Source organism: Nycticebus coucang, chromosome 20, assembly GCF_027406575.1.
Source record: "Nycticebus coucang isolate mNycCou1 chromosome 20, mNycCou1.pri, whole genome shotgun sequence".
Taxonomy (NCBI): domain Eukaryota; kingdom Metazoa; phylum Chordata; class Mammalia; order Primates; family Lorisidae; genus Nycticebus; species Nycticebus coucang.
The window spans coordinates 54,603,248-54,625,977 of NC_069799.1; the positions used below are offsets into that span (position 1 = coordinate 54,603,248).

The 22,730-nt window shown below is 36.1% G+C and overlaps 1 protein-coding gene across 1 annotated transcript in view; it reads right to left on the reverse strand.

Moving 5' to 3' along the window:
• MALRD1 (MAM and LDL receptor class A domain containing 1) overlaps positions 1 to 22,730 on the reverse strand; it is a 513,794-nt gene that overhangs the window by 410,806 nt on the left and 80,258 nt on the right. Inside the window, exons 13-14 of the mRNA XM_053573250.1 lie at positions 21,048 to 21,221; positions 11,636 to 11,756 (exon numbers count right to left, since the gene is read on the reverse strand). Of these exons, the coding sequence (XP_053429225.1) occupies positions 11,636 to 11,756; positions 21,048 to 21,221 (295 nt within the window). The remainder of the gene's footprint in view (positions 1 to 11,635; positions 11,757 to 21,047; positions 21,222 to 22,730) is intronic.

A 22,730-nucleotide genomic window follows, 5' to 3' on the forward strand; every position in this document is an offset into this window, starting at 1 on the left:
TATAACACTAGTAGTGAAGTATTACAGGAGATAGTTATTGAATACCTTATGTACTAGACCCTGTGTGAAATGCTTTTTATAGATCTAGCACTCACAATGGCCCTAGGGAAATGGTATTACTAGTATTGTTGTCTTACAAAGGAAGAAAGGGAGGTTTATGGAAGTTATTAATTTAACCAGAGTCATGTAGTTAGGACATTGTAGAGTGAGAACAGAATCAAAATATTTTAAGTTCATATTGTTTCCACAACTATTGATAATAACTCTGAATTATCATTAGATTAGAAAAAGGATGAACAAAAAAGGCATAATCTGAATTTGCTTAGAGTGGACATTCGGCTATTGTTACATACACCACTGTAAAAAGAAGCCCATTCCACTGATGATAACCACACTGGACTTCTTGGTCTCTGGATATTTCCATTCAAGAATACAGTAATAAACTGCATAGATATTACCTTGTAAAAGAAATCAACAAGAAGGCAATGAGTTTAGGGGATAAAAGTATAAAGTAAATCACTAAGGGAGTTTGTAAAATTTAAAAGCCTGAAGACATTTTAATGTAATAATAAAATTGTCCTTTCAACCTAATGAGGATTTCGCTCTTGAAAATATTACCTATACACAATGAGAAATGTGAGGTAACATGATTTTTTCCTACACTTGTTCCTAGAATTCTTATGGTTTCATGCCTTACATTTAAGTCTTACATTTCTTGAATTAATTTTTGTGAGTAGAGAAAGAGATGAATCCTATCTGATGCTTCTACTTGTGGCTATCCAATTTCCCCAGCATCATTTATTGAATAGGGCTTCTTTTTCCCAGGGTATATTGTTGTCTGCTTTGTCAAACATCAGTTGGTTGTAGACAGATGATTTTATAACTGAGTTCACTATTCTGTATCACTGATGTACAACTCTACTTGTGTGCCAATGCCACGTTTTTTGGTCACTACAGCCTTGCAGTATAATCTGAAGCCTGAAAATCTGATGCCTCCATATTTGTTCTTTTCTGGCTGCAAATGAAGTACAGAATTATTTTTTCTTGACCTATGAAGTATTACTTTGGTATTTTGATGGGGTTTATGTTGAATCTGTAAATCACTTTGGGCAATAGGGACATTTTAACAATATTGATTCTGCCAATCCATGGCCATGATATGTTCTTCTCTTGACTTTTAATAAGATTCAGAAGGACTCTGATGGCCAAATTTTGGACCCATGGAATTTTATATAAAGCAAACATATTTTTGAAATTAGAGATTTTATAGAAATCATTAAAAAATTAGAAGCTATAGACATGAACAGAAGGATTTCAAAAAGTCGACAAAAGGCCAACAAGCATATGAAAAAATACTCAGTGTTACTAATGATCAGGGAGATGCAGATTAACATCTCAATGAGATACCACCTTACTCCTGTTAGGATGGTTTTTATTAAAAAGTTCAAAAACAAAAGATGCTGGCATAGGTGCAGAGAGAAAGGAATGCTCACATGCTGTTGCTGGAATTGCAAATTAGTGTAACTTCTATGGAAACAGTATGGAGACTTCTCAAAGACTAAAAGATGATCTACTGTTCCCACCCAGCAATCCCACTACCAGGTATCTACCCAAAGGAAGTCATTTTTATCAAAAAGATACCTGTGTTCAAAGTTTATTACATCACCATTCACAATTGCAAAGATATGAAATCAACCCATAAGCTCATTAGTTCATGAGTGGATTAACAAAATGTGGTATATGTATACCATGGAGTACTACTCAGCCATGAAAAGACATAAATTATCTTTTACAGCAATTTGGATGAAACTGGAGACCAGTATCCTAAGAAAAGAATATCAAGAATGGAAAAACAAACGCCCCGTGTATTCTCTAATAATTTGGAACTAATTGATGGGCACAACGTGGGCACGGAAAGAGTAAAAATCATTGGAAATAAAGAAAATGTACCTAAAGAGTGCAATGAATAAACACTATTCGGATGATACGCATACTTGGAGCCCTAAGTAAAGCATTATAAAAGCCACCATTATAATAAAAGTTACCTTCTTAATCTTTTGAAATATAAAGTATACAGGAATGTATAAATGCATCTAAAACTAAATACTTTTAAAATGTTGCATCTACTTTTTTTTTGCAGTTTTTGGCCAGAGCTAAGTTTGAACCCACCACTTCCAGTATATGGGGCTGGCACCCTACTTCTTTGAGCCACAGGCACTGCCCTGTTGCATCAAATTTTATCAGAGACAATCAGAAATAAGCAAAATGAAGAAAGCTTTGCAATAGCCAGAATAAAGACCTTTCACGTGTAGTTACAAATCTATGGTGAAGTTAAATGCTACTTGGAAGTGAGAAATAATAAGTAATACAAATTAGGAACAAAATATAAAGGAGATATGTCTGTGTTTTAAAAGGTTGTCTCTATTTAGACGTACATAATATACAATTAATACATAAACATACACAGATTCCAGGAGTTTCAAAGTATATCCATGTTATAATTCCTGGGAAATTGATTCCTATTTCAAACATTCAGAGGAATAGGAGTCTGGAGTTATTGTTATAAATATAAAAAGAAAATGAGTTATTGATCCTGTATGATACATGTCCCTGACAATGACCTGGAAAAGGAACCTTATTTTCTACTATCAAGGGAGAAATTACTGTGGATATAAATAACTATTCCAATGGTAGGAAAATTTAAGGAACCCTTGCAGTGACTTTGTCTTAGATAAGGCTGTGTAAAGATAGTGATTTTTAACAGAAAATTATGAAATTCAAACAAGTTTTTTTTTTAGTATACTTTGTTCCTGTATGCTTATGTTTCTATACACATATAAAGTCTCACCTCAATTGAACATTCTCTTCTGACTTAGAAATATAATATCCTAAGTATGTTCTAATAATTAAGGTTCAATGATCTTTTACTGCTTCTAGAGTTTCGCTGACTTTCTTAATTATCACCATCAGGATCATTGTCATGTGCAGTAACAGTGGCGGCCACTATTGACTCAGGGATTGGTGTGGACCAAACTTGTACAAGGGACTGTTCCACTCATAACAGGATTCCTGTTGACATAGAATTTCTAGAAAAGATGTTTCTCTATTCTAGGACTATGGGAAGAAAAGCTAATGACTCTTCACAGCAGCTTTTAATTATTGTGAGAAAAATCACCTAAATGCCCTCAATTAATCATGAAAATATAATTACACATTTCCTCCGAGGAAAGGGCTATAGGTCAAATTTGGTGGGCTGATGAACAAGTCCATCAATGGCATTTTTTGAGACATTCACTGAGGCAAAAGAAGATGGAATTAGGAGCCAAAAAAATCCTGTGCACAGAAAGGAGAGTCCAGAACCGGATTCTGTCATATTTCACATTCAATGGCTTAGAACTTCTCTGATGGCTTGAGATGATCCTACTGAGGTTTATGTGCAAGGAATAAATAAAAGTGAACAAAAGAGAAGTCTGTGCTGATAATTTCACACGCGGATTTAAAAATTCACAGGAGGGAATATATCCTGAGATATTGCGTACTGAACTGTGGACTCCCTCTAGTCTTAGCCACATAGGCAAGGGCTGCATTTTTAAAAACTGGTTGAGAATGCCGAATCCCCAGAGAACTCAAACTAATCCATGAGAAAAGAACAAATATAACCCTATTCTATGTGGGCAAGAGATTTGAACAGAAGCTTCTCTGAAGAGGACAGGTGTATGGCCTACAAACACATGAAAAAATGCTCATCATCTTTAATCATCAGAGAAATACAAATCAAAACCACTCTGAGATATCATCTAACTCTAGTAAGAGTAGCTCATATCACGAAATCCCCAAACCACAGATGTTAGTGTGGATGTGGAGAGAAGGGAACACTTTTACACTGCTGGTGGGAATGGAAGCTAATAAGTTCCTTCTGGAAAGAAGTTTGGAGAACACTTAGGAACTAAAAGTAAACCTGTTGTTCCATCCCACGGTTCTACTAGGCATATATCCAGATGACCAAAAATCACTCTATAACAAAGATATTTGCACCAGAATGTTTATTGCAGCCCAATTCATAAATGCCAAGTCACAGAAGCAGCCCAAGTGCCCACGCACCCATGAATGAATTAACAAATTGTGCTATAAGTATACCATGAAATATTATGTAGCCATAAAGAGACTTTATCTCTTTTATGTTTACATGGATGGAGCAGGAACATAGGACAAGATCAAAGAAAATATTGTATTATTTTATCTTATTTTGAGACAGAGTCTCACTCTGTCACCCTGGGTAGAGTGGCATCACAGCTCACAGCAACCTCAAACTCTTGGGCTCAAGCCATCCTCTTGCCTCAGCCTCCCAAGAAGCTGGGACTATAGGTGTCTATCACTGTGCCTAGCTAGATTCTCTACTTTTAGTACAGACAGGGTCTCACAGTACTGCTCAGACTGGTCTTGAACTCCTGAGCTCAAGCAATCCACCCGCCTCAGCTTTCCAAAGTGCTAAGATTATAGGCATGAGCCGCTGCACCCAGTCAGTATTGCTATTTTAAATATTAGAAATATCAGGTTGAAAGAAGAGTCACATATCATTTTCCAGTGCTCACTGCTATTGACACAGTTCCAACTGAGAACTAGTACCAAAGCCTATGCTCTTACAAATTATGCGCTTCTTTTATTTAAAAAAGTAAAAATAATTATAATAATTTTAACACTATTGTATTCCAGGCACATTGCTGTGTGTTTTTAGAAGAAAATCATATAAAATCTTAACATATATAATCACAAGACACATTCTAGAAGTATATTTTGATTATGATAATAGCTATAGTGTACTAAATTGACTTCTTGGTTTAGGATTTTTTTTTCCTTTTAGATTTCATGACCCTCCTGAAGATTGCATGAAGAAAAACAAAAGTTAATTGAGGCTGGGCATGATGGTTCACACCTGTAATCCTAGCACTCTGGGAGGCTGAGGTGGGTGGATTGCTGAGCTCAGGAGTTAGAGACCAGCATATTTTCTGCTCATTTGTATTGGCTAATGTGATTATCTTAAGAATTATATTGTTTGTCTGATAACAACCCATTCCATGTCATCAGAGCATTAACTCTCCTCTCATAAATATAAGCAGAGCCATGGCTGCTCTTATTAACATGAATAATACAATTTCACAATTTAACCACAATTGCGGGTGTTCCTTGGAGACCCTGATGAGACTGTCAGCTTGTATTTCTTTTTAAGTATAAATGTAACTCAAAGAAGATAAATGTAGGTTCATGGTAGGCCTGTAAAAACTTAGTATGGATAATACGTAGTAATCTGTCATCTTTTTTGAAATATCTGTAACAGCCTATGGACTCCTCAGTAAGGACCACAGAAATACAGGAGTCTGAGTTGAGAGACATTAATTCAGTAACTACAAAACATTCTCTGTTTTTCCTCTGCCGGAGTCTTTAGCACTATTTATACTAAAGAAATGAATATATCTTCATTATTCTAAAATTCCAATTATCACCACCACATCTCTCCACTTTCTAGGATCTGTCCCCACAGACCCCACTGCCACTGTTACCAAAAGGAACTGCCTGGGAACTAAAATAGTTCACTTGTGCACCAGATCCCACCCTCTCTGGGCTATTTGGTGGTATCTGTCCTGGAAAGCCTACCTGCCTTTTTTGTGGCGTCTCCCCCATAAACCAGTAAACATGCCTTTAAACTCTCTGGACCTCTTTTCATATAACAGCTACCACCTCATTTCTGAATTTTCACTTATAAAGAAGTCTTAGACGTCAGAAGTTATTTTTTCCTCCAATCTTTCCTTGAAATGTCGCCATTCAGCTTGAACCCCTTGTCCTCTTCATCCACAGTTTTGCTTTTCATGATCAACCTCGGTCTGTAAATAGCGAGTGGAAAATTCCGGAAATAAACAACTGCTAAGTTTTAAGTTGTGCACCAGCCCAAGAAGCATGATGAAATCTGCACTGTCTTAACCTGTCCTGGCCCAGATGGGAATCATCCCTTGGTCTACCATATTCACCCTGTCTGTGCCTCCTACCTATTATTCACTTAGCAGACAGCTTGCCTGTCAAATACAAAAAAAAGAAAGTATATAATTAGGGTTCAGTATATACACAGTTTCAGATAGCCACTGGGGGTCTTAGAACATATCTTCTGTTGATAAAGTCGGACTAGTGTAAGTAGAACTGTAGAGTTAACTATATTTTCCACCTTGACACATTTTATTCACTTGGAAGAATGAAAACCGGCCCTGAGATCCAGGTAGCAGTCCCATCTTTCCCCTGACCACAGGGAGGGCTCATTCTCTCTGGGCCTTACTTTACTTAGCTATAAATCAGAACATATCAAGATACTGCAACACAGCCAGGAACAAAGTAAGCGCTTCAGAAATGTGGGACACTATTTCTAGTATAAATTATTACACGCTCTTTTAGGTCTTTTAAAACCTATATCTGCTTGAGAGAGGTTTATCTCAACAAAAAAGGAAGTGTAAATTTCACTGGTGAAGTTCTGCCAGGCAGGGAAACTGCTTAGAACGCTGATGTTAAATAGCAAATGATCCTTATGCCTCCTTTACACTCAGCACACTTATTGCTAATCTGAAAACAGAAAATGGACAAGAGAAATCTCCAGGAGAGAAAAGAGTGAATGTCATCCAAATGTCTTCCTTTCAATAGTTCCTTAAAAAGAGAGAGAGAGAAAGGCTTAGAAGAAAAACAAAAAAAGCACGAATACTTCTAATTTGTCATTTTAAGAGGTGAAATGATCTTGCTGAAAAGTAATATCCCAACTGAGCTGAAAGTAATGACATAGAAAAAAAAAATCCACTTTCTCCATAGTCACTGTTAATAATATAACTTATTGAAATGTAATCTTACATAATCATGGAAAAAGACTTTTATTAAGTACTGAGATTTTGTTCTCGATAGAATTTTCAACAGAGAAAGAAGAGTCACTTATTTTTGAGTCTATCCTGGGTTTTCTTAATGTAACAACATAATTACCTGCAGCAAAGATTGATCAAGATAGCATGGATTATTTACCAGATCTTGTGTATAGAAATATTTTTCATTATTTTCCCAGCAGTGATCAGTGACTTCCAAAAATGAGAATTAATGGACTTTTGTTCCTACTTCTTGGTTTTGTGTCACAGAAATGATGAGGCTTCAGCAGAAATAACTTCCCATTTAAGTCTTTTAAAATCACATATGCCTAAATAGGCTTTTCTGCTAAAAAGTGTCTAGAGTTTAAACTGAAGGACAATGAGAACCTAGTTCATCAAGAAAAAATATATATATATAGACTTTTACCCAAGGAACGTATTTACCAATATACATTTAATAAAAAGGAAGATGCTAATAGTTAGCAAATTTAGGTATATTGTGAGACATTTTTCCTTGCATTCAGGCCTCCTAAAAACAAGATAAAACATAGAAAATAGCAATTTATTTTCCCAGATATTATTAAATTAAAAAGTAATTTGTGGTTATAAACAAATGTATTAGAGAAAGCCTTTAATTTTATAGGTAAGCTTAAACACTTCCAATCTCACCGAAAAGACATTCCCAAAACTATTTTTTAGAAAATAGGCAGAAAAACACATAGTCATAATTCAAAGACAACAGCCCCCCCCCAAGCAAACACACATATACATCCACACAAATATATTCTCAAAAAATATAGAGCAGATTAAAGCTATAGAAAATCCAAGCCTTCTTCCAGTGCATCTATGTAATGAAATAAAATGTGTTTCTCAATGCAGAATAAACCACTTATCACTGGTTTAGTAGTAAATAAATAAAAATATAGCAATACATATGTATAAAATGGCTCGGCCTCTATTGTACATTCCAGCTGTGTAAATGCCAGAGCTTAATGCACACATTTCTGCATTTAGCAGATACGGTGGTCTGGAAAAAATATATAGCCAGCATCTCATTTTGAATAAATAAATCAGAAAAATAACAAACCACTCTTTTTTCCTATGCTATTCAACCTGCCTTGGCTAAGGCTTTATTGAATCCAGCTATTAAGTAGAGACTTATGTGGTTTCCCCCATGAGCCTACAGAAAAGCAGAAAATAGAAAAAAAATAGGCTTTAAAAAATACTCATTTCAGACTAAACATATTTTAGACAGAAACCAATAATAATGTTCATAAAATGAGGGGTGTTTTGAAATGTTAAAATATCTTTATAATTTATAAAACTGTTTAAGTGAATTTTGGCTTTTTTGCCTACATTACATGGACTAGAAAAAAAATGTTACAAATATCCTATTCATGCAATGTGGAGGTGAGAAAATGTACCACTGATGTTATTATTATTATTATATTTTTGCGGTTTTGGGCCGGGGCTGGGTTTGAACCCACCACCTCCGGTATATGGGACCAGCGCCCTACTCCTTTGAGCCACAGGTACATTTATTTCCAGTACATGAGCCATTGTTCAGACTCTTTTTCATATTATATGGCTTGATATTTTCTAATTATTCGCTGGAACTAAAGAAAGCATCATGTAATGTTATCTATTTCAGTCTTGGAAAAAACTAAATATTAACACCTAATGGGTACAGTGCACACACACTGCCTGGGTGAATGGCACACTTATAACTTTGACTCACTTTGTATAAAATCAAATTACATAACCAAAACATGTGCACCCTCCTACAGTAACTCAATCTTTGCTCACAAAAACATATTATCTTTAAAAACACATATTATCTTTATAACCATGAACTGTGACAACAAATTCCAAAACAAATTTAGGGTACAGTGAAGCTGCCACACTTCTCTTGGTTGGTGCCTATTTACTAACGTAACCGTTTGGGGGGGAAAAATTGGCCAAATGCATGGAATATCATTAAATACCAATTTAAACTGTGAATTTCATTAAAGAAACTTTGCTTTGTTCGAAGTAATAATTTTTATCTAAGAGAGACAAACAGAAGTCCTCAAAAATGATGGGGGTGGAGTTTTTATTGGTCTATATGTCAAAAAATCTATCCAGGTTGGAATAATTTGAACACAGCTGGGTACTGACTCTGCTCTCTGCCACCTGCTTCCAATCTGTGGCGTATTAAGAAGTTTGTCCTCCTAATGCAGAGTTTGGCTTGAGAGCTAAGATGTGCAAATAGTTTTGAACATCAGCTCAAATGCAAACATACACATATTTGTCTAGCTTGTCATAAGTGATAACATAAACTCAGTTAGAAAAGTCATTCTGATGACTATGAGATTTTCTGATATGCTGTAATTTCACCACGCCCAGGCAAAACTCAGGTATGACAGTGTATCACTCTGCAGCCTGCCCCCTTCGTTGAGATATATGGTCCTGCTATGCAGATATTTGAGTTCTTCAGTTATCATGAATAAATACCAAAGAGACTTAATTTAACACCATAGTCAGTGTATGGTGTTTTGATTGGGGGAGACAGAGGGTCTTCTTGAAAACCTGTACACCCAGTTTGCAATTCAAGTAATTATTTTTTTATATTATAAGTAAATATAGAAACATACAGCGTAAGTGTCCAAGACTATTAAAATTCTGCAAAACTTTATAACTTCTACTCATCCCAAGAATTTTTGGGGAAAAAAAAAAACACAGTAACTTTTTTTTCTCTCATTTACCAAAAGTGGTTAAAATTTATATTTCGTATGGTATTTATCCTTCTAAAAATGTGATGCTATTTCAGAGGCACTGACAACTCAGTTCTTAGTAAACTCTTTTCAGGTAGGCAATAATCAGTCTCATTGGAAAGAGTAAGAAAGAAATCAAATTGCGTTAGAGGGTGACACAGGGTCGCCCTCTAATGTAATCTTACATAATAGCTGTTTCTCACCGTGAAAGTGAGAAAACTTAGAATCGGTTGTATTAAACTATTCAATATTTGAAATTCTAGAATAGCAATGTTCCTTTTCAGGAGGGTTTAAGTTCATAAACAGAAATCTTGAGGGTGGTATTGCGTTTTTCTCCTTAAGGAAACCCCAGTTTTCTTAAGCAATTAAGTTCTCTATGACAAAATTGATAACGCTAGTTTCTTCAATGTTAGAAGCTCAGCTTAAAATCTAAAATTTATGTGTTTCTTTGAACCTTTTTGCCACAGAGAAGATTAAGGAAAAAAGACTAATGCTCCTCTAATTTCTTCACTGTGCCTTTACCTTGTCTCAACCCGCAGTCAGAATCTTTAATGAAAGGATTCACAAAAATGGAATGAAGAATTAGCATTTCTATGAATAAACAGATTCACAGTATAAAATTAGCTTTCCAAAAAAAAGCAGGGAATAAAAATCAAAATAAGACTTCAGAGATCTGGAGTTCATTTGCTATTTCACATCAAGTCACCACAATTGTGGGTCTACTGCCCTAATAGTAACCTTTCATTTTTCATTTAGGTCCATAAAACTGTAAGTCCCTCAGAAACACTATAATAATTGAAGGCAACTCACTTCTTAAGGAGAAAGTATTAAGTGTTATTTTTTGAGGACATTCATTTCTTAAACTTCCAGACAGAGTTCACTGTTTCCATCTGTCATCCTAAGGAGACTGAGGAGGGCTGTTTCTCCTGCAAAGGTGAAGTCTTGATCGCTGGCCTCAAACTTCCCATTGCTCAGACTGATCATGAGGGCAACTCTTCCTAATTTCTGACAAATATCATTCTCCTTGGTAACGTTGACCTTAAACGGATAAAAGGCTGTACCATGTGTGGTCAGCAGTGCACGTTCTGGAGGCAGGCTGCCTGGGTTTAAATTGGAGTTCCACCAATTACAGACCATGCAGCCCTAGAGAAGTGTCCCAGTTATAAATTCACTGAGTCTCAGCTCCAAATCTACCCTGCCTTACCCTTCTGGGTGGTGTTAGAACTGGACCTTGTAAACGTTTCTCTTTCAGGTATCTCACTCAATGTCTGGTTTGGTTAGCAGTAGAGGAAGGAACTTCTCTTTTCGTTGTTTCAGATAGGTTTTTTTTTTCTTTTTTTTTTTTGTTGTTGTTGTTGTTTGTTTTCTGTTAGTTTTTTTCTTTTGCATTATAGCTACCAGCAGTACAGAAGAGATTCAGTTACAGTCACCCTTTTGCAGTGAATTTTGCAAGCACCTTGGTGGATAACCTCTCCTTGATCCATTGGATCTGGCCTATTTCTCACTTTTTCAATCACAATGATTTTTACTTTACCATTACCGATCACCTGGGCGATTCTGAAATATGAATGTTCTTACATGCTCAGTTGCAGTGCTGAGTAAAACTAATAGACAAGAGTGACTTTTTATAGACAAGTCTTTAAAATACAATTGTAATGCAAATAATTAGCAATCTTTTCCAATTTCTATAATTTACAAATCTGTGAAAATTTCAGCTGCAGAAGTACAATCTATTCCATATTATTATGAGAGAGACCTGAGGCCCAGACTGTGATATATGAGATTTTTAGCCTTAGTATACATTTTTGTCCTTTATATATGTAATTTTTACCCTTTAAAAAGTGTGTGTGTATGTATATATATGTTTTAAGTTTAAAGGATATATGATGCAATCTATGTCCTATATTAAGTATCAGTGGCTCTATTTTATAGTTAGATTTCAAGAAAAGTTAATTTCAATGCTTACTATTACAATAACAACAAAGAAAAACTTACCTGTGTTTTGTATACTGGTTCCTGGAAGTGATTGATAGGTAATTTCACATTCCTGGGATATACTGATGTCATCTAGAGCAACAGTAGCATTCGACGACAAAATAGTAGCTTCTAAAATTAACTATAATTACAGAAGAATAAGATTATTAAAACATACCCTAAAACTAATGTCTTAAATCGTATTTCTTTGTGTAGAGCAACTCATTTCCATCTGTCCTAGTTTCCGATCTAATTTTAGAAAGTTGTTTTGACCAGAACATTAAAATTCCAAATTTATAAAGTCATAACTCCTTTGTTAGGCAACTTTAATATTTCAGGTAACCTTGTTTCAATTAAAACTCGTAACATTCATCACCTGTGAAGGGTTCTCTTCCCATTGGAACCATTAGGAGTCATATGCATTTATAATATAATGAGCTCTTTGGGGCAATCAACTGTGTAGTTTACAACTCAATTTAATTGAGATATAAATTTCTTCGTAATGGGTCAGCTGGAGGCAATGATTCATTTCCACGTCAAAATATTTAAATACATACGTATTACGTATATATGCACAGAAGCATACTTAACTAGCAAAGCACACTTCAATAATAACGTACAATGGTTAATAATATTCATACGCAAAATAGCTCAGAGCCATCTATTGAAGTTATTCTTAATGACTTAATAACACTCTGAATAATGACTGATATAATTTGTTTTCTGTCTTATTAATCACTAAAATTATTATATTGTTATTACAACATATACGGAAGAAGGAAAGGAAGGAGGGAGGGAAGGAAGGAAGGGAAGGGAAGAAAAGGAAGGGGGAAGGCAGGCAGGGAAGGAAGGGAAGGACAAAAGGATGAATTAAGCCTGTAGTCTTAAGGAACTGTGTAGCTGACCACCAGCCCAGTACACAGGTGGGCAGCACACCTTGATTTTTCTCAGGAGGATCTCTGATTTCAAGGACCTTACAGGTTCGTGTGTCAGGGCTTAGAACACACTACGGCCAAGTATGCTACATTAGTGCTCACTCTTGGACTTTCTCCTGCCCTTGTGAGAGCTGGCCATAAAAAAAATTATCTGACCCACCTGCCTCAAAGTAGGTCACAAACTCTCATGTGACAGGTGTCCTGCTCTGTAACCAGAAGAAAAGAATGCTAGATAGAGAGGCCAAGAAGAATTTGAGCAAACAGGCTTGGTAATTTCCTGCCATTTCATTACTATGAATCATATACCCTTTTTGTTCAATCATACTTCTACAGCCTCTGCTGAACCTAACCATAAAAATAGAAAAATTTCCCTGGGTCTTTGTATCTTCATTTCTAAAGACCCGTGTGTCACATAAAATCTTGATAAATAAATTTGTCATGAGTTTCTGTTGTTAATCTGTCTTTTGTTAATGGGGTGTCAACCATGATCCTTATGATAAACGAGGAAACGGTTTTACATTTTCTGCTGTACACTCAGTATGATACATCCACAACTAATCTATTACATATGTGCCGTAAAAGATATAAACACAAAAACACTGGGAGAATCAAAGGAAGATGTTCCATTCTCTCTGCCAAGAACGTGGGGCTGAGAGTTAGGGAAACGATTTGGTGGAGAGGTAGTATTAAACATGAATTATAATTGCTGCCAAAGGTCTACCTCAAGAAAATGAGGTAACAGTCCAAGAAAAACCAAAGAGATAAGAAAGTGCATGGTATGTTCAAAAACGTGGGCTGGGTGTAATAGGAGTACAGGATTTTAAGAGAATAATCAGAGAATAGATGGAAAGGATCAATTTGCAGGAGTTAGGATAGCCCAATTGGAGAGCAATAGATGTTATGTATTGAAAAAAAATAGGATCGACTATAAAAATGTAGGTCATTTCTCCACATTTATCCTAGAGAGATCTTCATAGAGATGCTGTGAAGGTCTGTGCAGGAATGTGTACACTTCAGTGCTGGTTTTGATGATAACAGGAAACAAAGGTGGATCAATCAATCAATAGTGATTTCGACTGTGGAATACTATACCAAGTAAAAATACCTCTATGTGATTATATGGAAAGAACTTTAACATGTGTTTCTGAGTAAAAAAGCAAGTTATGGGGTAAAAATGATTATTTTTACTATCATTTACCCTGACAACACACGTTTTACATTTCTACTCCATAAGAAAATGGACTGGAAGTATAAAAAGAAAAAAAAACAAACACAAAGACAAAGCAGCTAATATCTGTAAGGATAGACCATGTTGGCAAATGAAGATGGTCAGAAGAGATGATAGTTTTATTGGAAATGTTCGATAGTTTATAATGCAATGTACACAGTTTTGACGATTTTAAAAATATGAATAGAGTTACTCGCTATAGAAGCTCAATGAACCAGGAAATCTATCCTTCCTACAAGAGGCAGAAAACCAAATCGAAGGTTTTAAGAAGGATTTTGATGAAATACAGGCAAGCATTTTAACTTAAAAATATACATCATACTATGTTTTACATCATTAAAGAAATGTGATTTATTTTGGACAGCTTTCAGTTTGAAAGAATTTTCTTTTTATTCATTACTATGATACAGCCTACATTGAATATGATTAAAAGAGACACGTCATTCTTTAGACTCATTAGATAAGTAGTTACTGACCCCCATTTTTAAAGGCCTGTGCTACTCAAAGAAAAAAATGCAGAAAAGGGACTTTTGAGGGACTTTTCTATGCTCCTACACAGGTAGGTAGAATCTTCAGATAGGTCTTTAAAGAGTATTTATAGCGTTTTCCCTGAAGGGAACCAATAGGCTCTTTTAAATATTCATATAAAAATGTAAAGATAAACACAACTTAAAAAGGCAAATAAAAAGATACTAGGTCATCTATACCTTTGCTTATTTACTTCAATATAATTAAATTTAGGACCATATAATAAAAGATTATACTTCTATAATTAAAATCATCTAAATTTTAAAAGGAAAAAATGGTAACTTCCTCTAAAGAATGTGTTATACCTATAAGTGGTGACCGTTTCATGCATCTAAAATCATCTTGGCTGTCTCTACTTTTTTTTTTTTTTTTTTTTTTTTGCAGTTTTTGGCCAGGGCTGGGTTTGAACACACCACCTCCGGCATATGGGGCCTCTCCCAAGGCCTTACTCTGTTGAGCTATAGGCACCACCCAGCTGTCTCTATTTTTTATTGCCTTTTTTACCTAAGCTGATGTTTTGAGTTGTGACCAAAAGCAGTTCCCTGTGAGAACTACAATAGTAATTAGTAATCAGTCAGTAAGAAAGAGGTCCCTGGGGAAGGATAATTCAACCATGGGTGAAGGAAGTGTGGAAAACACATTTTATATGATTCCCAAGGCAATTTGAGAATTTAAATTTCAAATTAAATGTAGGTGGCTTTCCTTTCTAAAGTATAATTAAGGATCTTGCTAGTTTTTGCATTATTGAATTATATTCCTCACTCAAAGAGCAAAGTACTTCTTGTTTTCAAGAACTCCAGAAACTTATCAGTGTTCACAGTCAAGTGATTACTTTTTACATCTGCAAAACTTAGAGAAGATTTTACAGAAAAACACTCACCTAGCATAGATATCTTGTTTTATCAAAGAACAACAAGAGCAAAATTAAATATAATTCTATGAGAAAATAGTATAATAAGGAGGAGAGAGATTTTGGAATGTAATAATTTTTTAAGAATGATGGTCTGTCACTAATAAAAGCAAACAGCCGAAGTTTATTTAGAACTTTATAGGGAAGGCATATTTGCTTGTTTTAATCCTGTGAAGATGGTGCTATTTTCATTCTCATTTTTAAATGCAAGAAAAACAGAAGTTTCAAGAATAGAAGTTTTTGGTTGAAGGTCACATATCAAGTAAGAAAAATATATCACTTGGGATGTTAATGATTATGCCACACTGCATCACTGTAATGAAATCAAGAGATAACTGGCCCTTAGCAGGTGCTGAAAGAACAGGCCTACCTGGAGAGAGAAGATTTCATGCAGCCCGAGATAAAGAAATCTGAGGACACAGCAGCTTTAAAGAGACTAGATTAGCTTTTTCTTTTGTATTAAAAATCTTCCCCTTCACTGAATCTTCAAATAATGTCAGGAAATTGTTATTGATTTATATCATTGATTCTACTAAAGAGGGAACATGGAATCCACCATTGTGGAAAATTTCACAAAAGGGTCATTTTAAAAATGCAATCTAAAATTTGATATAATTATTTTTTAATGGGAAACTTGGAGAAAGCAGGCCAACTTAAAATCAATGAATAGTACTCAGAAGAAAAGTATCTTTAGATAATAAAACTGAGCATAGTAGTTAGGTGGAAAAAGAAATTGTGAATTAAATTAATATGGGTGGAGGGAGAGTAATTGGTGGGACCACACCTATGGTGCATCTTACAAGGGCACATGTGAAATTTACTAGGTGTAGAACATAAATGTCTTAACACAATAACTAAGAAAATGCCATGAAGGCTCTGTTAACCAGTGTGATGAAAGTATTTCAAATTGTATATAAAACCAGCACATTGTACCTCATGATTGCATTAATGTACACAGCTATGATTTAAAACAAACAAACAAAAAAAAAACAGGCAAGGAGCAGGCCAAGTTAAAACAGACCAAAAAGAATGCTATTAACCATTTGATCTAAATTTTGCTAATAAACCCCATACAGGAAATGGAAAAGAATACGGAAATGTTGTTCATTTGCCGTTCTTACAGAATAAATAGCAACCCTAATTCTTTGCCAGCAAAAAGAATGAATAACCTGCTGAATGTGGGCTGTGTATTTCCTAAGGAACTCAAAGCTATTTGTATCCTGTTATAATGTCCACAACTGACATCAAAAGGACCGCACGAAATCAGAATGTCATGGTTAAACAGGAACAGAGAGGTCATAGAATCCTTGCCTTTCTTCTTTCCAATACTTAGATGGGCTTGGATTACACTCTAGAAATTTGTGTAGTGCTCAGTCACATTGAACTGGTAGCCAGGCAATGACTCAGGTCACCCTGAAATGATTTTATCCACTGTACTTGAATTCTAGTTTGTTTCCAAGAATATTTAAAAGCTAGATTGGCTGTTATAGAGTTATCCTCTTTTTTTCCATTTGTTGTTGATGAAGGAATGAACTAGAAACTGCATTCGAGTGGGAATCCTCATGTACATTTTCACACCTGCTAAAATACACCTAGAGAAATCAGGTTAAAACCACCATAATATGGGGCGGTGCCTGTGGCTCAGGGAGTAGGGTGCAGGTCCCATATGCCAGAGGTGGCGGGTTCAAACCCAGCCCTGGCCAAAAAACCACACACACACACAAAAAAACCCCACCATAATATGAGCATTAGTTTTTTGTTGTTTTTTTTTTCTGCAGAGCACAAATAGGGTGAAAAGATATAAAAAGGACAAAAAGCTTCATTTTTATAACCAAACATTCATATTACAAGCAATTTTTTAACAGTTAATTCTTGAGTATGAGAACACAAGTATTCATTTCTCCCTGAACTATTAGTTTGAAATATTTAATAATAAATATGTCTTATGATGTGTTAAATAATATCTTCTATGTTTATCTCTGTGTATTTATGTATTTTGAATAGAATTTGTACTGATTTCACAACAGAATATTAATACAAGTCCACAATTCCTTATCTCAACCCTTTGAGGACAGAGGAGCTATGAAATTTGAATAGTTCTGAGTTGATGTTAGTGCAATGCTGATGGTGTTTATTACATGATACCCTCCGGGAGATCTGAGGCAACACTGTATATCAAACCCATCACTGCACGGCCTGCCTGAAGACCTCATATGGGTTCAGGTCAGCTTAGATTTTCTGCTCAAGTCATTTTTCAAAAGGTTATTGCTTTCCAAATTTAATTTTCCAAATTCCTGATTAGACATTGTAGACCTGGAATGGCCTTCTTGATGGTGAACTTTGAGGGAATTTGTCTTATTTTTCTTTTTATTCCTCTGTAGTTTCCAAAACAAACACACGGTGTAACCATCTCCTAACAGGACTAAGCAAGTGAGGAGGCACAGAGGAAAACTCCTACCTTCCCTGGGGTGAATTAAACACGAGGAGGTCTAGCAAGCTGACCGGTGCAAGGCTGGCTGGAGAGAAAACCCAACACAGGCTGCTGAGCCCCCAGCAGAGGGAATGAGGGGAGGGGAAGCCCCAAAGCAGGCCTGGGTTAGAAACTCTCACAGACCCATAGCTGCCAAATTAGAAAATGGCCAATGGCTCATCAACAAACTAGGTAATATGCCCAGATAATAAGGGTTAATCTCCATTTGCACTGCTAAGCAAAGCAAAACCAAAACTATATCCAAAAAATAAATATTAAAGAAAAAGACACAGTACTGTGCGGAAACTCATCAATAATAGTAATCAGTCAAGGAGAGATTCCAGTTGAAGAAAGGCATGCATTTCAAATTCTAATACTTTTTTGGATAACTAGTCCTAACAAAGAACAGTCTGGTTTTTTCTCAATGTGTCAATTGACAATAAACTCTGACAGATCTTTTCGGTAAATTTCATTGTAACTAAAAGTGAACCTAATGAAAACAATGTTACCTAAAATACAAATCAGAGATATGAGAACGGATGTGCTGATATTGACTTGTTCTGCTCCATGAAATGGAGATTGACACTGAATGGCTGGCCTTTCCATCAAATGCTTCCCAATTAAGAGCTATTAGGTTCATGGTGTTTTGACCGGTAGATATGGGAATGGAACCATAAATTAATCCTTGATCATCAGGAGGCTCTGGAGACCTTCATTTAGTGAAGAAGTCTTCAGAGATTGAGCCTAGAGTTATGGTTCAGATGAGATTCTATTTTAAAAAAGAAGAACACTAACAATTATTGTCTACTATTCCTAGACTAGTAGACCACCACTGTCTACTAATAACCAAAGCAATAAAATAGCCAATTTCTGTGTGTTATACATAAACTATTTAACCCTCACGATAATGCCATACAGTAGAGAATAATCACAGGAATGGATGTTGATTCCCTGTTCTCCCTGCTTTCATGGACAGCATGTTCCCTGCAGCAACACCACACCTTACTCTTTCCCATGAGATGAGGAAGATTTAGCTGATTGGTAGAATTAAAAATAGCTGGAACTGCTCAGAAAGTGACTACCTTCTTCTTCTCCCATTCAACACCCCTTCTTGGGAGTCAGCCTGTTTCGGGCTCCCAAGACTGTCTCTGGCTCCTGCTGAGACGCTTCCCCTGGAAAGTGAGTATAAATGGTATTTCTCCAGCAGAATCAACTGATCTCTGGGTGAAACTATTTATTCTGAGATAAAGTATAATTTTAAATATATGACTGTACATTCTGAAAGCATCTGCTCACAACATTTATTCTCCATTGCTTAACGTCAATGTCGACCTCAAGTGGATCAGAAATGAGGACCAGATGAGAGGTGCTATTTACCAGGGGCCCCTTAGTCTCCATCATCCCCTGCCTTCAGTTGGCAGAGAAAGAGGGAGAGATTCAAAGGGCTTGAGTAACTTCTCTGGGATCACTTAGGCTTGGAAGCCAGGCTCTAGAGCTCACAGTCACAGTCACCCTTTCAGCCACATTCCCTTTAATATTTAGACTCCTCTAAAGTATGGCTTTTATCAACCCTGGAGGTTTCAGAGATTAGGAAATTTGAGGATCAAAGGCAGTTTTTGCTTCGTCCCTTGGCAACCAAAGACTAGAACAGGGCTTAGAATGCAAACCACCTGGTTCCACTGTTTTCCACTACATTCCATCATCTGATCTAGTTTCTAAAACTGCTCTTTTCAAATGTCATCTAGAAGACAGTCACATCCCAAAGGGCAGAAAATGAGGGACCTATTTTATAAGCTACAGTTGACTCTTTTATGATATTTTATTAATATGTGCTAGTTGTATATTATTTACAGAGGGCCTGTGATATTTTGATACATGCATAAAATGATCAAATCTAGGAAAATAGGATTTTTTTTTTTTTGAGACAGAGTCTCACTTGGTTGCCGTGGGGTTGAGTACTATGGTATCATAGCTCACAGCACCCTCAAACTCTTGGGCTCAAGAGATCCTCTTGCCTCAGCCTCCTAAGTACCTGGGACTACAGGTACCTGCCATAACACCTCAATATTTTTTTTAGATATGGGGTCTTTCTCTAGCTCAGGCTGTTCTCGAACTCCTAAATTCAGGTTATCCACCCACCTCGGCCTTCCAGAGTGCTAGGATTACAGGCATGACCCACCATGTCCAGCCTAGGAAACTGGGATATTGATCAACTCAAACATTTATTATATCTTGTGCTGGGAACATTCCAAATCTTCCAGCTATTTTTAAACAGGCAATAAATTGTTATTTTTAATAATTATAGTTACCCTACTGCACCATTGAATGCTAGAATTTATTCCTTCTACCTAATTGCATTTTTTGAGATATTAACCAACCTCCCCCACCTCCCACTATCCTTCCCAGGCTCTGATAACCACCATTCTACTCCCCCTGTGAGATCAACTTTTTAGCCCCCATATACAAGTGAGAACATGAGACATTTGCCTTTGTATACCAGGCTTATCTTAATTTTATATTTAATTCATAAATTTATTTTACATTATTACTCTATTATAATGTCTCCTCCAATTTCCAAAGCTTGGTAAAATCCTAAATGTTCCAGGGCATCAGAAAATGAGGCAAAAAAAAAGAAAGAAAAGAAAATGAGGCAATGTCATTAAAACATGAGTACAGCCCAAGTCAGAGTTTTTTCACCACCTCACATAATCCACCATCTTCGTTTAGAAAACACAAAATTCCTATTAAATTATTCTTCTCTCTGCCATCTTCATTTGTTTTCAACTTCAAAATATTAAGGAGGTACAAATGTTTTAGGTTCTATGGATCATTTTTGTAATGCCTGAGTCCTGGGTAGAGGTGTGCCCATCACCCAGATAGTGTTCGCTGTACCCATTAGGCTGGTGTATTCTTCTCCTTCCCTCTCCCATGCCCCTGATTTCCACTGAGTTTTACTTCCCTCTGTGTGTGTGTGCTCATGGGTTATTTCCAATTTAATAGCGAGAACACGTGCTATTTGTTTCGCCATTCCTGAGATACTTCACTAAGGAAAATGGTCTCCAATTCCATCCAGATTGTTGCAAAAGGTAGTAACTCTTCATTTATTAAATGCCAGACTAGCACTCCATTTTACATAGTGTGAAACCAATTTTTATCTCCACGTTTGCTACTTTTCTACCCATAAACCTTCAGCACTTAAATAACCTCTCTACTCACTCCTGATCATGTGTTTGATCTCAGAATGCGTTTGCGTCATTAATGTTGAATAAATTCATGGGATATGCATGTCATTTTATCACCTGAAAGGATTAGCGTTAAATTAGCGCCTTCTCCTGAGTTGTGCGAATTCCTCACGTGCTCACCTGGAAAGGCAGAGTAGATTCCCCAGCTTTTGCACAGAGATTGATTTTGGCTCGGCTCCACTGTGAATCAGAGAATCCAGTGATTTCCCCTTGCTTTTGCACTTTCCCTTCTAATGATGTTCTTGTAAAAACCGAGAGAGACGAATGCTCAGCCAAATGATGCCAGAATCGCACCTGTTGAAATACATATATTGAATGATATAAATATTCTAGTTACCTGTCGCTAGCGGCTTACCTATACCTTACAATGTCTCAAACTCCTTTGGTGGTCACTATAACCTTCCCAATTCTCCTTTCCTCTAACTGTGCAACCACAGAAAACGCTAAGTACTTCCTTTGCCATGTTTTATATTTTATCCTTAAGAAAAGTTTCAAGGTGGCTAGAAAAACCATTGTTTTTGACCCCTGCTGAAGCGCTGTCCATATAAATCAGAAACTAACAGCCTGCCAAGAGGAGTTTGAGGACATATTTTTGCCCACACAGTCATGGGCAGGACCGATCAGTGTCCACGGAAGTTCACCAGGATCCTTCCCTCCTGTGAATTATAAATCTGGAAGGTAAAATGTTAACAACTCACAATTATAAAATCATTTATCAATATACCTTCTCCTTGATGTTTCAACCACCAAAGGAAAAAAGATTCCTTGAAGAATTGTTTTCCCAGGTAAAAAATAAAACTCTGTAACACTTTTCCCTAATTTTTTTCTCCTGTGGGATTAGAGAAGGGCTGATGCATACTGTTCATTTATAATTTGAGTCAAGTGAGAAAATATTCTTTATGTGGCTATGGGATAGCCACTTAGGATGGTTTTGTTTCAAGGATGACACAATATAAAGATTTGATGATTTAACTACATAGTAAAAGAAATATAGAGAGGATTATTTTAGGTGGTGATGGTAATAGCTCAGACATGAGACTCAGCACTGTCACTGATTGACCAATTTATCCTGTGTTCTTACTAAGGACCTGGTACCGTAGGAGGCAAAAAAATAATTTCCCCTATGGTTGAATGATCTACTCTGAAAGTAAGTAACACAGTCTCCACAAAGACAATTTCAGATCTACCACAATCAAAATTTCTTCTTCTTCCTCTTTCTCCTCATTATCACCAGCATTCAAAGATGAGGCCTTTTTTTGAATTCAAATAGGCTCATTTCAAGTTCAAGTATGTGTTAAATTCTTGGCTATTCTTTTCCATATCATTGTGCTTTTATCCTGACACATGGACAGATGTTAAGACATATATAAGCAACCTATTTATTTCACTGTTGAGATCAATGTTAGTGAGGAGAGTTGACCAAAAAATGTTTCAAAATGCTCTTTAAAAAATGTGTTTAGTCCAAAGTATCAAATAGTCTACATTCAAATCTGGTACACATTTTTCTTCAAAATCTATTTAATTGCTACAACTTAATCAAATATTATTATTATTATTATTAGTTTGAGACAACAGAATCTCCTTCTAATGTGCTAGGCTAGAGTGCCCTGGCATCATAGCACACAGTAACCTCAAACTCCTGAGCTCAAGAAATCCTCTTGCCTCCCTCCTGAGTAGCTGAGACTACAGCTGTATACCACCAGGCCCAGCTGATATTTTTTACTTTTAATAGAGATGGGGTCTCATTCTTGCTCAGGCTGGTCTCAAACTAAGTAATCCACCTACCTCAGCCTCCCAGAGGGC